Source organism: Antedon bifida, chromosome 4 (assembly GCF_963402885.1).
Source record: "Antedon bifida chromosome 4, ecAntBifi1.1, whole genome shotgun sequence".
Lineage (NCBI taxonomy): Eukaryota > Metazoa > Echinodermata > Crinoidea > Comatulida > Antedonidae > Antedon > Antedon bifida.
In genome coordinates, this window is record NC_136229.1 from 31,223,309 (window position 1) to 31,242,122 (window position 18,814).

General features: G+C 38.7%; 1 protein-coding gene across 2 annotated transcripts in view; it reads left to right on the forward strand.

The window, feature by feature from the left end:
• The window catches only part of LOC144839797 (uncharacterized), a 49,335-nt gene that overhangs the window by 10,471 nt on the left and 20,050 nt on the right, over window positions 1-18,814 (forward strand). For both annotated transcript variants that reach the window (XM_078695295.1, XM_078695296.1), the window contains exons 3-7: window positions 4,298-4,402; window positions 6,363-6,405; window positions 12,020-12,098; window positions 12,833-12,930; window positions 14,847-14,967. In XM_078695295.1, the coding sequence (XP_078551421.1) occupies window positions 4,298-4,402; window positions 6,363-6,405; window positions 12,020-12,098; window positions 12,833-12,930; window positions 14,847-14,967 (446 nt within the window). The remainder of the gene's footprint in view (window positions 1-4,297; window positions 4,403-6,362; window positions 6,406-12,019; window positions 12,099-12,832; window positions 12,931-14,846; window positions 14,968-18,814) is intronic.

Sequence of the window (18,814 nt, forward strand, 5' to 3'; positions counted from 1 at the left end):
CTTGACTGGTATGGTATAGTGGTAATGGTATAAAATACTAAAAAAACAACCAAAGGTTGAAATAAAGAGAACAAGAAGAAATACTAACTATAAAATATTAGTACTCCATGGTTCAAGAATCTGAAAACCCTTGTTTGAAAAGTGGACTTATTTTACAGTACACACACTACAAATTCAGGAAGTAATTAAAGAAAAGGTATTACTCTAGTGTTTCCTTTTTGAAACATAATCCAAAAAAAACTAAAGTAACAGTTACCTTTAGAACTGTATCAAACGTGATCTATAGCCGGAACACTGGGAGCTATTTAAGCCAAAGTATTTACCAAGATTGAATCATAATCTAGGATTTAGCTAGTGGGCAGAATAATAGACTAAAAAACAGGCTTTTGTGTAAGTTTTTACAAAGGTAATGAACCTAATGCTCAATAATTTAAATGCATTGCCTGACTAGAGTAAGGATAATGCGAGAAAGAAAAAAATTAATCAAATTCATTTGAGTTGATCGTCAAAACAATTTTCTAAAATAGGTTCCGTGGAGAAATTTCTAGCTGGAACCACGGTTTCAATTCGACCTAACTTCAGAAAGTCACTGAATGGCGCAAGCGTTTGACCACTTTCATTGGATAATAACGAAGTCTTTACAATACAACCAACCCCCGAACGATCACCAAATGTGAAACCATAAAAACCGGTTTTATTTTGAGTAAAATTTAGGCTGGCAACAAGATCTTTGTTGGTACAAGTTACTAAAACCGTTTTTTTTTATAAACATTCTTTCATAATCTCAGGCCATATAAATGTGTTGTTTAAGAGCAAAATTGTTTGATTTGATAGCTTACAAGTTTGTGGGAACAAAGTGTTGGGCTCATGGTGAGATTATGGCTCCTTCACACAATGGCATCATGTTGGTTGAACCTTTCAGTTTGCCTACGGGTCATTAGAGTAGCTAACAACGAACTTGAAACAAGAAACAAAACAGATATTGCATTTGACAGTTTTTTATTCATAATTGATGAATCTATAAATAGCTAAGAAACATTTTAATAAATATATTAATTAAAAAAAGAGTTGCTTGGTTGGTGTAAATGGGGCTATACCAAAGTGCACAAAGTAAAGATTTGTTTTTCTGTAGGTAGGTTAAAATTACAGAGTGACATTCATCCTTGCTACATACAGGGTGCGTATACGAAACTTGAATTTCTGGGGACGTCCCTGGTAAATTGTATAATTATTCATTCCTTAACAAGTTCTTTATGGCTGTCTGTCCGGATTTAGTGGGGCTTTGCAGGCCGAAGGTGGCCCGGTAAATTTTCACAGTACGCACTGGTCCTTGGGGACTGTGTAGTGTAAATCGTATCAGTAGTATGTTCGCTCAAAAATTTTAATTGTTATCCGGTGCCGGTCAGTTTTCGTAAACAGCTAAGATTGAGGATTTTCTAGTTTTCTGGCGCTAGCAGGTTGTTGTGGGTGCTTACAAATTTTGTAAACACAACCATAAAGTACTGTAATACTGTAACTTCTTCAGCATTGTACAGTAAATAAAATAGAAGCTTGAGATTGGTTACAAGGTCATGGTCAGTATACAGGTGATGTACAGTAGGAACAGTCTAGTAAGCATTACATTGTTAGTTTTTTGTGGTTTAAGCCAAATTATTATTGGGAGTCATAGGCCCATGTTATAATTGATTTCAAGCTTATAAACTGGCTATAGCAGCTGTCACACATTTTAGGCATCAAGTTGCTCCCAATGTCATGGAGAGTGTGGTTAGCATTTTTCGTCTGGTCTACTGTACTGTATGTACAGCGATACTGTAATGATGTGTGAAACTAATTGAATATAAGTCAATGTTTTATGTTTAGCTCTCCCCTTCCTCGGCTTCAGAAAGTTGTTCTTCAAGTAGCTACTCTCCACCCCTAGGTGTACAAATGGGAACATGGGAGTGTGTTTTCATGAGTGTGGTCCAAATGACGCCAAGGTAATAATATGTAAAGCGCTCAACATTAAGCACTCTAAAAATCCAGGATACTATTATAGTCTATTTCATGCCTGCTTACCTGGATAAACCGACAATATAGCCCTTTCTCTTCGAAAAGAAGATTCAATTACGAAAAGAGAAAATTTGTTGAGCACCCCTATCGGATAATGGTATCGTCCACAACCACGCCCTCAAGAGAGATTTTATAATTTTTTATTACCAATTTTGTTTGCTGATATGATGACAGAAAAAAATCTTGACCCAAATGTATGCAAGGTTTTCACATACAATTGTACAGTAGTAGAAGATAATAAGACAAGGTATTCCAAATTATCTATAGATTAATCCTCTTTGTAATGCTTTCATATGTTTACATTTCTCATCATCAGATTACTGTAGCTGCTCATTCAGCCTACTTACCCAGGGCCATCTAAGGGCCTGGTGTTGGGCTGGAGGTTACTACAGTAGTCATACTCTAGGGCCAGCCTAAGGTGTTGGTGTACTCTTTTAGGGTCAGAGGTGTTTATAGAACTCTAGGGCCAGTTTACATGCTATCAGCAAAGGTTGAGAATTGTTCATCGAATAGTGTGAACACAATTTCATACTGAATATATTTATTTATTTATCTCTATATGGAAAATTTTCTTTACGTATTTGTTCACAATTCAACTTTATCATGATCAACATGACATTTGAAGTACAGTAAAGCTCTGAGCTCAGAGTAAGAGACAGAGGGTACTGTACCATATAAAATGACACTAAAGGTCCCTACATTTATTTGAATCCAATTGTTTAGTACCCTCTATTTAAACCTTTCCAGGTTGTAGTACATTGTAGAGTTAAAAGGTCAAAAGCTTGAAAACATTATTTACTGTTACTGTACAATCCTAGTAGTAGTAAATGGCTTTGGTTGGTCTGGTTGGTTCTGTACAATCCTAGTAGTAGTAAATGGCTTTGGTTGGTTCTGCTTTGGTGAGCAGTGTAAAGAATTTGACTGGGATTCTAATCATACTACCATCTGGATTCACTTTGTTTAGGGTGGAATATTTATAGATATTATTATATAAATCAAAATGGCTTCTAAACATCATTGAAATGCTTATCTGAAAATAGAGGCACAGTAGCAGGCTGACAAACTACTGAATTTCCATACTACTGTCTGTAATTTTACTTTAGAAATTTAGCCCAATTACGGATGTACGAAAATGGAGATATTGTAAGCCATCCAAACAATAACAATTTCAAATCAATCAAAAAAAAATCAACATTTATTTCCAAAATGGTGGCATCACCAAAAAAGCAAAAGCATTCAAAAGCAAATTTAGCTTAAGTTTATGGGAAATTTACGATAAAACTTGATTAACTTAGCACGTCTGTTTTAGGGTGGGAGTTTGTTGAATCAACAAAACCCAGATCATTAGCTGCTGTTCACCGAGAATGAGATCGTGTTCCATTTGGAAACAATCCTAAAATATTTTCTAAAATTGTAAACAAATATATTGCATGAAATGAAAAGTTGTACAGTATTGCAGTTTTTGCTGTGAATTCGTTTGAATGAGTTTGCTGTCGAGTGTATTGTACGAGCGTTGTTGAAGCATTGTAGGCTGTGTTTGTACAATGCTTTTGAGATTAGTTATTCAATCATAAGACCTTGTGTTGTGTCAGCCATTGTGTATTTTGATCATGCATGATGGAATAATGAAAATTATAATCCAGTAGTGTATAGTTCATGGTTTGAATGTACAGTGTATTCAGTATACATATCATTATTTTACATACAGTACTTACAGTGTATTATTATGAGTGTTATCGTCATAAACACTGTAGCACTTAATGTATTATTCAGTTTAGTCAGTTTAATAGAATTATTAACATTATGCTGTATGGGTTATAATAAAGCCTACTGACATAGTACTAAGCAGATGTATCTAATTCACCATCAGAGATTTGTACATTACTGTAACTAATTACTTTTTTCAGAAACTTATACTGTAATATTGTATAATACATTGGTTGAAATTTGGCATGTCTGCCACCTTGTACTGTACAGTAATCAAATTGTTTTTTTTGTCAAGTTGGTATATTTCGCCTCCGCAAAAGGAACCTCGAATAGCGAGTGTAGTGAATCAATCAGATTATGACAGATTGTCAATTTATGAATATATTGTAATGCAAGAAAAACAAACATTTCGGGAGAAGGAGAGGTTGGGGGTGGAGTAACCGCCATAGGAGTATATTTCCTAGTTCATAATTAACTACATGTTTTATTTAATTTGTGATTAACATTTCTAACTTCTATCTGTCAATTTTTTTTCTCATAGAAAAGTGCAAAAGCAGAAGAACTCTATGAACAAGTGTTTTATTCGTTGGATATTGTAGAGAAAGATTATTTTGGCCTAAGCTACACAGATGCTGAACAAATAGCAGTAAGTATTTATCAATATCAGTCATCCCTCTTTTCTTGATTCTCTTTTCCAGCTTATCAATCCGCTCATCTTTCCTTTCTTCTTCCACATTTCTTATTTTCCATCTTTTCTTTCCCTTTTTCCTACAACCTTTCTTTTCTTATTTCTTCATGTTTGTTCATATATTTCCTATTATAAGTATTATCTTCCCAATTAAGTAATGATGATGATCCAATTTCTATGACATTCTGAACACCACATCTTTCTACACAAAGAAACTGGCCCAGTGGTACAATATCTAGTTTTGGAAGAGTTGATTACCTAGTGATTAAACACTAATTATTAGGGTTAGTCCTTGTCCTTAAATGACCTATACTAAATTTACACTAAACACTGTTTTAAGCTTAAGTTTAAACAATAGTTTCACAAACAGTAAACACAGCAGGTATTTTCAACTAGGTGTGAATGCAAGCCTCCATACAAACAATAACTCACACATAGGTGTGACATGATAGGATTAAAATTAATAAATCGCCTAAAATCCTGTTCATTTAACTGTATCTTACTCTTTAAATATGCACAAAGGCTAGACAATTTTAAAAGGGAGTATTTTGTTGGTCTCTGATGATAGAAATCTGCACAGTAGTGTGCCATGCATTTTACAGCACAGTTATGTAAATATTGATCTAAATGCTAGCTATCGGAATGTGTATCAAATAAGATACGAAAGAGTTTAAACTATACTGCAGTAAAGAACCATAAAGTAAATAATAACTGTATTCGGAAATCAGAAATGAATAACCATTTTGTGTTCATTACTGTAGGATGTGTGTTCTGCATTTCATGGCCCATAAAGCGCTAAACTGCTAAAAATAAATAAAAAGTACAAGGTTTTAAAAGGGGTTAATTTCCTATGCTGCGCTTTTTTGATTTGTACAAACAATTTTGCCCACAGTAGTGGAAAACAGGTTTTACTTTACAGTAGACCTCTTGGTAAAGAACATTATTTAAGCCATTTAAAAAGCCAACATTATATAACTGTACGTAGTTAATCAAGTTTTAATTGTTATTAAAATCAGCTAAAGCTTTTTTGAATAGACTTGCTGGCAGGCATATTCCAATAGTTTCTAAACACAACAAAACTTGCTATTTAGTATTGCTGATTTACCCTTTATACTGATGCCCCAAGTTTTGCTTTGATCTTTTGGTGCCCCTTGTTGAGGGCTAAGGTGCTAAATATTGATCATTATATTATTCAAGTTTGCTTTAAGCCTTTCCTGCTGTCAGGGAGTAATCCAGGCATATTGTAATACACTTGTTATAGCTGATGAAACACAAAATAATGATTATTCGTTTGTGACATTAAACATCCTAAGTCATGTCTGACCGATCATGAGCAGTTGGCCGCTATTTGTTGTAATCATCTGCACAAGCAACCTGGTGAATCCGGTATAGCAGTCTTTTTTTTTAACCATATCGTCGCGAATGATAATATCAAGGTGTAAGATTATTTTATGGGAGAGCATTAATCTGGCGGGGACTGTACTGTACACTGTATGAAAAAATAATGTTTGATTTCACGTGTTCTCCTTAGGCCCACTAGCATTTAATATCATTTTGGTGTCATTTGACATGGCAAGCATTGTCATTGCATACTGTACTGTAGGCCTTTCTTGCTTTAGAAGGCACATATTATCAAGAGTCAACAAAATAATAAAGATTCTGATAAAGTTACTTAAGCCTAAAGCTCTGTCTACACTATCAAACTAGTTTGACAAATAAGGTGTGATCTCCCCAAATAAGGTAGTGATACTGTATTTCCAAATATAGTAGTGATATGAAATCATCATGGCCATATATGCACATCACATTTTTTTGTCACATAAAGTTTGATAGTGTAGACAGCTTTATACATTCTTTTGTTTGGCAATCAGCTATTGATTGTATTTATTTTAATCTGTTAATTATTATTTTCTTACAGCATTGGTTGGATCCAACAAAGCCACTTAAGAAGCAAGTAAAAAGTAAGTAAAAGTTGCCAGGTTTATGTTACTATTTTGTCCAATTTAATTTAAAAACAAGAGTCTATATCGTGCCTAGCTTACCTGGATAAACCAACATAAGCCTCTCTCTCCGACGAGAGGTAAACATTACGAAAAGAAGAACATTAATAACATTAATTTTCCCACACCCCCGTCGGATAATGGACCAGTCCGCCACCAGTACGCCCTCAAGTGAGACACGCCCACTTATCATCGTCATCATTTCTTTTCGTAACGTCGTTGTGTACGAACGTCTTTGGAATACATTCCTGGAATTCCTGAGGAATTAACAATAAAGACTTACAGTAGACTAGAAGAGAAGAATAGAAAGAAAACGAAGCTAAGTGTAGTATCACATTACGTGTAGCACTTTGTAGCTAGATCGTTATCTTGTAATTTGATACGTTTAAAATCGTTACTCTTGGCTAGTTGCCAAGAGTTAAAATTAATAGCGTTGTAAGCCGTTATCCAGGGTACCACCTGGATAGAAATACTGGAACATCTTTGTGGTTTGATTAGGTAGTGGGTAGAAGTAGGTTGCTAGTTCGCCATGCCTAAGCAGGAGTGTGTTAAATGTAGGGGTCCCCGCTCTACCGTGAAGTGGGACCGCCACTTGGAGTGCATAAATTGCCGCACGTGTTCCGAGTTGTCGCCGTGCGATGTTTGTGTCCGCTGGACACCGTCCAAGTTTAAATCGCTCCCTAAGCCTAGAGAGCGCACGGAAACTGTACCACCCCCGGAGGTGAGTACCGCCGATACGGCAGGCCCTCCTGCCGCTGCGCCGGAAGTTAGTCTTCCAGATATGCCTGCCTCGGCTGCGGCCTCTGCGGTCCCGGGGGTGAATGAGGTTTCCCCGGCGCTACTGCAAGCCATTGTTGCAGCCGTGAGAGCTCTGCCGAGGGATGAGCCTGAGGTACCCTCTCAGAATAGACCTCCTCCCCATATTCCATACATTGATGTTGGCCCACAGCAGACCTCGTTTTTCGATGGTTCGTCCGTCCAGCAAAGGGACTACGATAGTGACAGGACGATGGTCTCGCTCTCTGACGATGATAGAGATAGCTTAAGAGAGCAGGCCGGGCCAGGGGAGGAAGGTCTGCAGGCGCTAGTAATGCGGACGGTCCCCGACGTGCTGTCCTTTCTCGGCGTCGATTTCACGTATCGTGAGCCCAAGCATACTCCTTCATCTAAGCGGTATTCTACTTTTGGCGTGCGCACGCCCTTTAAGAAGGTGTCATCGTGCCCGGTTACGCCTCTCGACCCGGAACTTGTGGAACGGGTAGAGCTGATCGCTAAGGAGCCCAAGATACGTAGGCCTATGCCTTATAACCTATCATCGGCTTTTCCGGTGCCGCAGAAACAATTTGATCTGTACATCGCGGCGCCGAGCGTCCCGGAGTCAGCGAAGGAGCGGGTCCGCGAGGACCAGAATCTGGACCCGTCCAGGACTAACTATTTGAAGCCTTCGGAATCCCGGACGGAGGACGTCCTCACGTCCGTCGACAGGGCCGCACGCGAGACGCTTAGAGCCGCCTCTATGGCCGGGTACTTGCTATCCTTTCTGGCTGATCCAGAACATCCGCCCCAGGGCGATTCGGACGTGATAGCTTTACTACAACAGATCATGGGCCTGGTTGTTGATCAACAGGCAACGATCTCCTTATCTGCGGCCGCGGCCCGTCGTATTAACGTCTTGGGTGCAACTGACATCGCACCGACCGATTTCCGTAGATTTACTACATCTGACTCCTTCGGGGCGCGGGACTTGTTCTTTGGCTCTTTCTCGCAAAAGGAGGATAAATGGGCTCGTGAGAGGGAAGCTCGTCGGGAAACGAGATCGCGCTTCCCGCAAAAACGCCGGGCCAGCAATTCGCGCCCAAGGACAGCCGCACGACCGCCGCCTGTCCCCGCTGCTCCTCAGCAGATGCAGCCTCCCCCGCCGCCACCGGCTCAGCCTGCGCTAAGAGATCAGGCTTCTACATCCAGACAGGCTTCACACCCCCCTCGCGGAATGCGAAATAGGGGTGGCAGAGGCGCCACCCACAGGGGTGGTCGCCGCTATTATAATGTGAAGCGCCGGTGACGGCCCGGGGACGCCCGTCCCTCCAGGCGAGGGCGGGCAGGTGGGGGGTCGCTTAAAACGGTTTTCACGGGTTTGGGAGACCCTCACAAAAGACAGATGGGTACTCTCCACCGTGACACACGGGTATCGTATCGAATTTTCGAGCCCTCCAATGAGCGGAGGTGCCCGACACACGAGGATTCCGTCAGAGCCGAAAAAGAGTCAAGCGCTCATGACGGGCCTCGAAGCACTGCTCCAGAAAGGAGCCGTAGTGCACGTTCAAAAAGAACACCTTACGATCCCGGGACACGAATCCACCGTTTTCCTCGCCCAGAAAAAATCTGGCGACTGGCGACCCATCCTAAACCTCAAAAGTCTGAACAAGCGGTACATCCGGCCCCGCAGGTTCAGGATGGAGACTATCTCATCTATCCTGTTGGGGCTAAGACGAGGGGACTGGGCAGCCACAATAGACTTGAAAGACGCCTACTTTCACGTGCCTATTGCGCAAGAACACCAGAGTTGGCTGCGCTTCCGCATTCACGATCAGGTATACCAATTCGTTGCTCTGCCGTTCGGCCTCTCAACGGCCCCACGAGTGTTTACTCGTCTAGTGAGAACCCTGGCGGCGTTCTTTCATCAACACGGCATCAGAATTTTCATGTACTTAGACGATTGGTTGATCGTGGCCCAGTCCAGGGACCAGCTGTTAAGCAGCTTATCCTTTGTCCGCCTCGTGACGGAACAAGCAGGGTTCATAATAAACGAGGAGAAGTCATGTCTTCTTCCCTCTCAGAACCCTCTGTATCTCGGAGCCCAAATAAATTTGGTTACGGGCCGTGCGTGCCCATCCATCGAGCGTGTGGCCAAGGCAAGAACTGCAGTGCTACATCTTATCAATGCTCAGGCTCCGACGGCGTACGACTGGCTACGCACCTTAGGGTCACTGGCCAGCTTCGTCGCCCTCGTTCCGTTCTGCCGGTTAAGGATGCGGCCTCTACATCTGCACCTTCTGGCAGCGTACCGCCCGAAATCGGACCCTCTATACAAAGTGGTTCCAACGAATGCGTTCATTATCTCGCATCTCGAATGGTGGCTAGTGGAAGACAGGTTACTTGTGGGCACACCTATACAAAGGTCAATTCCGGAGGTCCGTGTGGAAACGGACGCATCCGAAGTAGGCTGGGGCGGTCACATACCGTCTCCAGACATTCGCGTCTCCGGCCTTTGGTCGCCCGAGGAGACGCGCGCCCACATCAACCTGCTCGAACTTTGGGCAGTCGAGCGCTCGTTGGAGGCTCTTCTTCCCCATCTGGCAAATCGCCATGTTCTCGTCAATTCCGACAACACAACCGTCGTGGCATACATAAACAGGCAAGGGGGCACACGGTCTCCCACGCTATGTTGCCACACGTGGACGTTGCTAATGTGGTGTATAAAACACAACATCCAACTATCAGCGGCCCACATTGCGGGCCGTCTGAACATAGTGGCGGACGCACTGTCCCGCCCATTTTTACGTCCTACGGAATGGCGTCTCCTTCCAATAATCGCCACCCAAATATTCAACCACTTTGGGCGGCCCCATGTAGATCTGTTTGCGACGTCAGGCAACACGCAGCTCCCGACGTTTTGCAGTCGATACCGGGATGCACATGCGTGGGCGGTGGATGCCCTGTCCATACCATGGGACAACCTTTGGGCATATGCTTTTCCACCGATTTCAATACTACCACTGGTCCTGACGCACATTCAGCGCCATCAATGCCGAGTCCTACTAATAGCGCCATATTGGCCCAGGCAGCCGTGGTTTCCACTGCTACTAAGCCTTCTGTACGATCAGCCGTTACGTCTTCCGATACGGAAGGACTTGCTGATGCAGGGCCGAGCTCGGTTTGCCCTACCGAACCTCAAATCCCTCGACCTGACTGTATGGCCATTGTCAGGGATCGCTTCAGAGACTCAGGCATTCCAGATGGCCCGGCCGCCCTCGCGGCGAAATCCCGACGGGAATCCACTCTTGCTGTCTACAATAGCCGATTAAAGCATTTTTTCAAATGGTGCAAGCGCCAAAAGACTAACCCTATGAAAGTGACTTTAGGCCAGGTCTGCGCCTTTCTGCATTACCTGTTTGAGTCAGGTCTGCAGGTTCGCACCGTATCCGGCTATCGGTCTGCCTTGGGTGCAGTAATTCCGACCTTTAAAGACGGCTCGACCATCTCTTCATCCCCTGCAATTTCAAGTTTGCTTCGCGGGATGTTTCGAGAACGGCCTCCTACTAAGGCCTTGATTCCACGTTGGGACGTCAATGTCGTCCTAGCCGCTCTTATGCGCCCACCCTTCGAGCCCCTGAGTAGGGCATCGCTTTACAACCTGTCTCTCAAAACTGCCTTTTTGATTGCACTAGCCTCGTGCAAGCGCAGAGGTGAACTGCACGCTCTATCTCTGGAGCCAGGGCACGTCAGGTTTGAACGGGGTGGCGCTCGGCTAGTGTTTAGGAAAGATTTTCTTGCAAAATCTCAGACATTGAACTTCTCGCCGCCGACTGTGTTTGTTCCCACCATTGCTGCTTATTCAGGGGTTGAGGAAGACAAACTTTGGTGCCCAGTGCGAGCACTAAAGTTCTACATCAAACGCACAGAGTCCATTCGGGTCTCAGCGTCACACCTGTTCATATCGACAGTGTCACCTTTTCGACCGGCTGCGCGGTCGACACTTGCAAACTGGGTCGTGGCAGCCATCCGGGCTGGCTACGACTCCACAAATACGCCTCCTCCGGCACATATGCACCAAGTGCGTGGCATAGCCGCTTCATGGGCGCTGTTTGCTGGGGTGCCTCTCCCTGACATCCTGCAAGCGGCATGGTGGCGATCGCAGTCCACCTTCACATCCCACTACCTGTCGGATACCTCCACTCACCAGTCTTCGGTGGCGGCTTCAATCTTGAAGCCCAGACACTAGGTACGTATAAGAATGTTTACCTTGCCTCCCGCCTCCGACTAGACTCTAGTCCGGTGCTACACTGGCTTATGTTGGTTTATCCAGGTAAGCTAGGCACGATATAGACTACACAAACCAACAGTGGTGTTGGTAGTCTATGAGTGCCGCTTACCTGGATAAACGCCCTCCCTACCGTCCCCTCAGGCAAGTGGTCTTGAGAAATGATGACGATGATAAGTGGGCGTGTCTCACTTGAGGGCGTACTGGTGGCGGACTGGTCCATTATCCGACGGGGGTGTGGGAAAATTAATGTTATTAATGTTCTTCTTTTCGTAATGTTTACCTCTCGTCGGAGAGAGAGGCTTATGTTGGTTTATCCAGGTAAGCGGCACTCATAGACTACCAACACCACTGTTGGTTTGTGTAATTTCAATTTTTAGAATACAAAAAAGGTCAATTCTGCCTATTTCTCTCTGGTTTGCTCAAGTATGGATGAATACTTTTTTTAGCATTCAAAATGTATACATGCAGTAATTGCTTTAAGATTTAGTTGTTGTTCAATTCAGTTATTATTATTATTTCATTTTTTTTCAGTTGGTCCTCCATACACACTACGATTCCGCGTCAAATTTTATTCATCAGAACCAAGCAATTTACATGAAGAATTAACAAGGTTTGTCTTTATAAAATTGTTTTGATGGCAGAATTTGTACATGTAAATCAACTATAAGATTCACACCACAAACCAGTAAACAAAAAGTGACATTTTGTTGTCGTTTCATCATGCAAGCAAAATGCAACTTTTTTTTAGTCAAAATGGCATTCTGTGCTTGCTCAGATTACACAAACATGCACAGAATGACTATTAGACTCAATAGCTACATAGTGCAATTGCCAGAGAAAGAGGTAACAACAATCTGGCATCTTGAATTCACTGTTACAGTACCTCTGTTGGCTGGCTTCAAAAAGGTTGCTACTATCATAGGGAAATATCTAGCAGATAGTGATCTGTGAGAGAAGTTATTTAACAAATAAATATGGAGCAGTTTGGGATCGTGACATAGTTAAGGGCTTTGTTTGTTGACTGAAGCCTGTAAACATGCAACAAATCTTCATTTTACCTTACCATATTGATAGGAATAGAATGGAAAGGGGTGACCTGACCCAAACCACCTTCTGTATTTGTTATTGTATTATAAACAGAACAGATATTATATGTAGAACTCTACCTATATATTTTTGTTGCTAGTGGTGATGAACTACTACTGAGGCCACTTATGGGCTAAATGTATTTGAGTTTCATAAACATTCTTCTTCTGAACTACTATAGGCTAAATGACTGACCAACCAAAGTATTCTTTTAGATGAAGAAAGGGAATTTATCTCTTTTCTATTTTGTCTCCTTAGATATTTCTTTTTCTTACAACTGAAACAAGACATCTTGCAAGGTAGATTGATACCCCCATATGAGACTGCAGTCGAACTTGGTGCATTTGCTGTGCAATGTAAGTACTGTAACTATTGATTTATTTGGTGGTCTATTTCGTGCCTAGCTTACCTGGATAAACCGACAATACTCCTTTCTCCTCAAATTTTAATTATTGATTGATTATTAGTTTATTAATCGATCAATTAATTGATTGAATTATTATTAGATGATAAGCTGCAACCAATATTCTTAATTCATTCATTCGACAGTTTATTGTAATGTTGTTTATTGAACCTTTCATACTATATAATGGCTGTTTTTTTAAATATTAAACAAAGCCTTTTATAACAATATTTTACTATAAGTATCAATAAGATTTATATTATAACATTCCATTTTGAAAATATCAGTAACGCCCAAAAATTTGAGAAGTGAAAATGAAGATTTAAGCAATGAATGAACAGCAATTGTATCCCTCAGCAGCATGTTGTTGTTATGATAAGACATACTGTAGGATTATCAGATCCAAACCACAATAAATGCTGACGGGCGGAAGATCCATCTTGGATTACTGATCACTTAAAATCAACATCCACAAAATGTTGCCAATTTTGAAAGGTGAATAAACGAATTACTGACGCCACAACAGGGCGTACTGTTATCGTAACCATAAATAGCTTGTGAATTCCAACAGCATTAGTTGATGCCTTCACATTTCTGCTCTTGCCTTCAAGCATGTTCTGTCCCACATGATGTTAATTATATAGCTAGGAGTACGGGAGAAATAAAAAGATAGAGGAATGGTGAATTCAAAGAGAACCCTAACCTTGTACTCGGATACTTGGCCTGAGGTCTTTCAAATAAGAGTAGCCTGAAGATATAAAAGCAATGGTTAGCTGAGTAATGATTACATCAGGGTCAAACATGAAATTAATAGTAAAATATAATATGAGAGTGAAACAGGGTTTTCCTCAAAATATTATAAGAAAAGATGATTATTTAAGGAGATACTCATTTTCTCTTTCCAAAATTTTCTCTCCACAGAAAATGTGAACATTTGTTTCAACAGGAACAATATTGTATATTAGTTAGTTGCCTTTAATTTTAAAGATTATTTAGCATATTTAATTCTTTCCATCCATTCTTGATTGGTTGACTGAAGTTAAGATAAGAATTGGCATTGCCATTTATCACCAGTGCTTTCTGTGCACTTGAGGTGTGATCAACTGAATTTAGTTAAGATTATAGTGGTTCACTTATTTATAAGCCTAACTGTATCTTTCCCGTAGTCTTCTTTAACTTTGTTAGAGTGACCAAAAACATCTGGAACTGACAATCAAGGGGCCTCTATATCTATCACTGGTGAATCCTTAAATATCCAGCCAGTGTTCTTTCAGCATTCCATATTAAGTGTGTCATGGTTGACTTAATTGTATTCATCCAGTACCTTGTGGTCAACCCTTGATAGTGAATGAGTAGTTCATACTGTAAATAGTTGTAGGGGTTCCAATTCTGACCTTTTTAAGAAATTCATAATAGATGTACCTTATGGTAAGCCTGTTTCTTGTTTGTGGTCAACCCCTGATAATAAATGAGTAATTTAGTAAACATTACAAGTAGATCCCTTTGTATGGCTCATTCTGTTTACACTACCATGAACTATTTTATCTTTTGATTTATTTTGATAAAAGAGTTAGTAAAGTACAGATGGTGAATTCTAATAAATTATTAGGATAGTAATGTACCATCTTTAAATAGACTACCTACTGTAAGCAACTAAAATTGTTATCATCCTCATCCTGAAAGGAATTGTTATCATCCTCATCCTGAAAGGAATAATATAATCGTATTCAAAAACCTGAAAAAATGCTTCTTTTGCTTTAATTGTTTAATTCCATTGCAGAACATTTAAAAATTCAATTTTTGTAATATGCTGATTTCTAGGGCATATAATTTGCTATACTTTACTTTTCATTTCTTTTCACTATACAGCTGAACTAGGTGACTATGATGAAGATATACATAATGCTGAACTGATATCAGAGTTCCGATTCTCATCCGACCAGACTGAGACCATGGAAGAAGATATTTTAGAAAAATTCAAAACTCTTAAGTAAGTACAGTACAGGTAGAATTTAGTTCGTTAATATTAATTAGGTGATCATTTAGAATAAAATGATCACCTATTGTTATTCATCATTAATTTTGTACTTGACATGATTATTTAATGGGAACATCTCTACAAGATGTGGAATCGTTGGAAAAACCAGAATTAGCCTAGATGAGTTCCAGTTGCTTGCAGTATAGTACAGTAGTTCATAAAATACCAGCAGATTCACTGAATTGTTTCGGATAAAATAAAAGAAGATCAGACTTTCTATTTTATCATTTTCAAATTTCAGATTCTTGAAAATGATCAAATATGTCGAAAATGTTCTCAATTACTTAGTTCTCCTCTTTATTTTCCAGAGTAATGTTTGTTTAACTGTAATTTATTTATTTTGTTAAATGGCTTAGAAGAAATGCAAACAGCAAAACAAGAACCACTTTATCTACAAAAACCCAAGTTCTCATTTAAGTTGTTGATCAGTGTGAATGGGTGTACAAAGTTTACATCTGAAAAGTACAGTATTAATTGGATTTCAAGGATCAGCAGCAACATAAGTGATTGTCCTTATAAACATGCTCATACAGGAAGCAACACAATGTAGTTGACTAAAATTTCACTGATTCAAGTGCTTATCTGTAATTAAAAACATCCAGGAAAATATGTTATCTTTGGTAGAAATTCACTACTAGAACTGTACTATAATTAAAAGCATCTTGATACTACCCAGTTGTAAATTAACTTCTTTTGTTCTCCAAAGTGGATTTTTTTCATTATTTTCATTTACGGCCTTTTTCTGTTGTCAAATATTCAATTTAAATTTGAGTTTGAATTGAAGTTCGGCTCCAACTGATGACTGTACCATGATAGCTAATTTTAGATCTCATAAAAATTGACATGTAAGTTGTAGGTAGAGGAGACCTCAATGTTTACCTTCTGGTACATATGAATGTGTTGTCTTACATCTTGTGCGTTCATTTTTTTTCTGATCTTTTGCAGCAATAACAAAGTTGTAGGGTTTATCATCATTTTTACATTGGACTATATAAAACAAAATGTCTGAACATCTTTTAATTTATCTTCTTCAACATACCCAAAGATTTTATTTTATTAAGATAAGAACATACAGTATTGTTTTTTGATTTATTGTTCCAATTAAGACAAGGCCTCGGATTACAAAGAAATGTGTCAGTACATCTGTATAGCAAGTGGTATTGTGTTGATGTTGTAAATCAAGTCTTTGTTTATTAACTTGATGTTTTCTTCCTTTTTATCCTTCCCTGTTTTATAAATTACTAAACTGGTATCCATTATGATAAAACTTTCTGTTCTGCAACATAATCAATTTTTTGTTAAAGAAATTAAGTCAGACCATGACAAATGAGTTAGGAATTAGTTGACATGTTTTGTTTTCACTGATTTCTGGCCTTATTATTAATTTGGAATGGTGGGGATTTCCCTTTGCAACCCATGACTTGCCTTGCATTTTTGTTGTCTACTGTAGCCAACCATTCCAAATTTCAATACTGTATTTGCATCATGAGAACACTGCATTTTTTCAGACAAAGGGACCATGTCAAATTATTCTTCATTTCATCACTACAACCTTTTTATGCAATTATTGAGTAAGCTTGTATTGGGCAATCATACACACTAATTACAATGACTGCTCATGAACTCTTTGAAACAAAAATACCATATGTTAATTGCTAAATGTTTGTTACTGCAGTAGAATAATTTTTACTTGATCTTCTATACAAAGACAAGATCTGGTTAGCTTATGTTATACCTCCATCCATGGTTTAAGACAAACCCCTAGCACAGCAGGTATACCTCTTGATATTTGATGCTATTGCTAAAATATTATGTTTTCATCCTATTTCACATTATAAATGTCACCTCATATTTGTGCAGGTACAGTAGTACATTAGTCTCTAGTATAGCCAGTCATATTAATAAAAATATCTGCATTCTGGACATGTAGGCTAGCTGATGTAAGATTGAATGAGGCATTTTATGACCATCAAGAGAATTCTGATTTATATCTTTTTTGTGGGAAAACCTGTGCTACACCTGTTAGGTATTCTGAAAACTGTTCATGCAAAGAAGAAGAAATTACAAAAACAATTTGCATTCTATAAATAAATTATATAAAATAATAGTTAATAATATCGTTTTATAAAGTTATTATTTATTTTTATATTTTAATGATAAGAAAATATTAATTAATTAATTATAATAATAATATCCTGTATTTAAAAAAAAAGCGTCTAATGTTGTGAAACCTAAAGTGTTGTATTTTTAAATAAGAAAATATTTAAAATGTCCTGGAGACCTGAAGAGTTTTGTTTGTTTCTCAGTGCATATTTAATTTTGATTAGTTGATTTAACGCTGCTGTTAATATAATTATAATTTATATACTGTAGTCAAGTTTGGAGGATGAACTTCTACATTAAACCATAGTAGAGTACCAACATATTATTTTGTTATAGCCTTATGAGTGAGCCTCAGTTCTTTCTGTTTTTCTGATTTCGATTGAGTAAAAATAAAATAACCATTTGTTAATGTCTAGCATTACATCTTTGCTGGCATCTTTTTATCCAACCACAAATTCAAGGCTAACATAGATGGATAAGATTTCAACATCTTCCAAGAAATGATATTACATTTGAGGTGGTCCCTAAATGACATTGACTTTTCTGGAGCCCTGTAGAGCCCATCATATTGGGCCTAATGACATCATGTGACAGTAGAACATAAATGGACATATAATGTGTCTTTGGAAATGTGATAATCCCTGCCATGTTGGGATAATGACAATAAGATGACATACCTTGACAAATGATGTTCAGCAGTGTATTGGCCCAGAGTATAACATCTAGTAAAAACATTGCTGGCCTATCACTCTTCAGTGCTCTGTGAGCTACTGTAGTGAACAATAACATATATCACCAGACCCATTTAACAACAGATGTGTCAAACAATATTACAGTACTTAAGCATGTAGTTTTTGTATTCAATGGCGTGTACCATTAATGTTGCTAACTGAATTAATAATAATAGTGAGAACAAATGTACACTATCACTGGCACATTGATGGTAAAAACCATTCAAAGTTAAATGAATGTGTTTGTTTTTATGTCGGTAAACATTCAACTGTGTACTTAAAACATGGGAAGCTAATGGTACAGTAGTTGGTGAGGTTGATTAAATTATGAAATTTCGTTCATGGTGTTCAATTTTAAATACTGTAAAAAGGTTGTTTACTTTCAAGTGATTTTGTTTTTTAATGTTTCATTTTTTCCCTTAAATTCACAATACTGTATGATAAAATAATTAATGAAAATTTCCTGTGCAATCTTATGTACTGTATTCATTTTATTTTTTATATGGCAAGTATAATAAGGACAATTTAAAGTCAAAAAGATCTTGCCTATAGAGCACACAGAGATAAGTAGTATTAACTATAGATCTATCAACATGTTTTCCTTTGAAATCAATTTGTCTGCACAATTAACTTAATCACTGACCTAGATATTTAAATTAATTTGCTCTGTTAATTTAAATATCATCAAATAAATCTGCCCTCTTGCTAATCCATCATCATTCACATCTTAACATTTAAAGTAAACAACAATAGTTTGATATGATTAATTTTTCATAACAAGATTTTATATTAATAACGATCTAGATTATGAATTGGGTTAATTCCTTTGGGTCAGTTTTATTTAGGACCTTGACCATTACAGTTTTGAAGAATAAACTCAATAGATTTTAAAGATGTAAATTGAACTGGATTTCAAAGATATTGATGATGTTGTCTATTTCGTGCCTGCTTACCTGGATAAACCG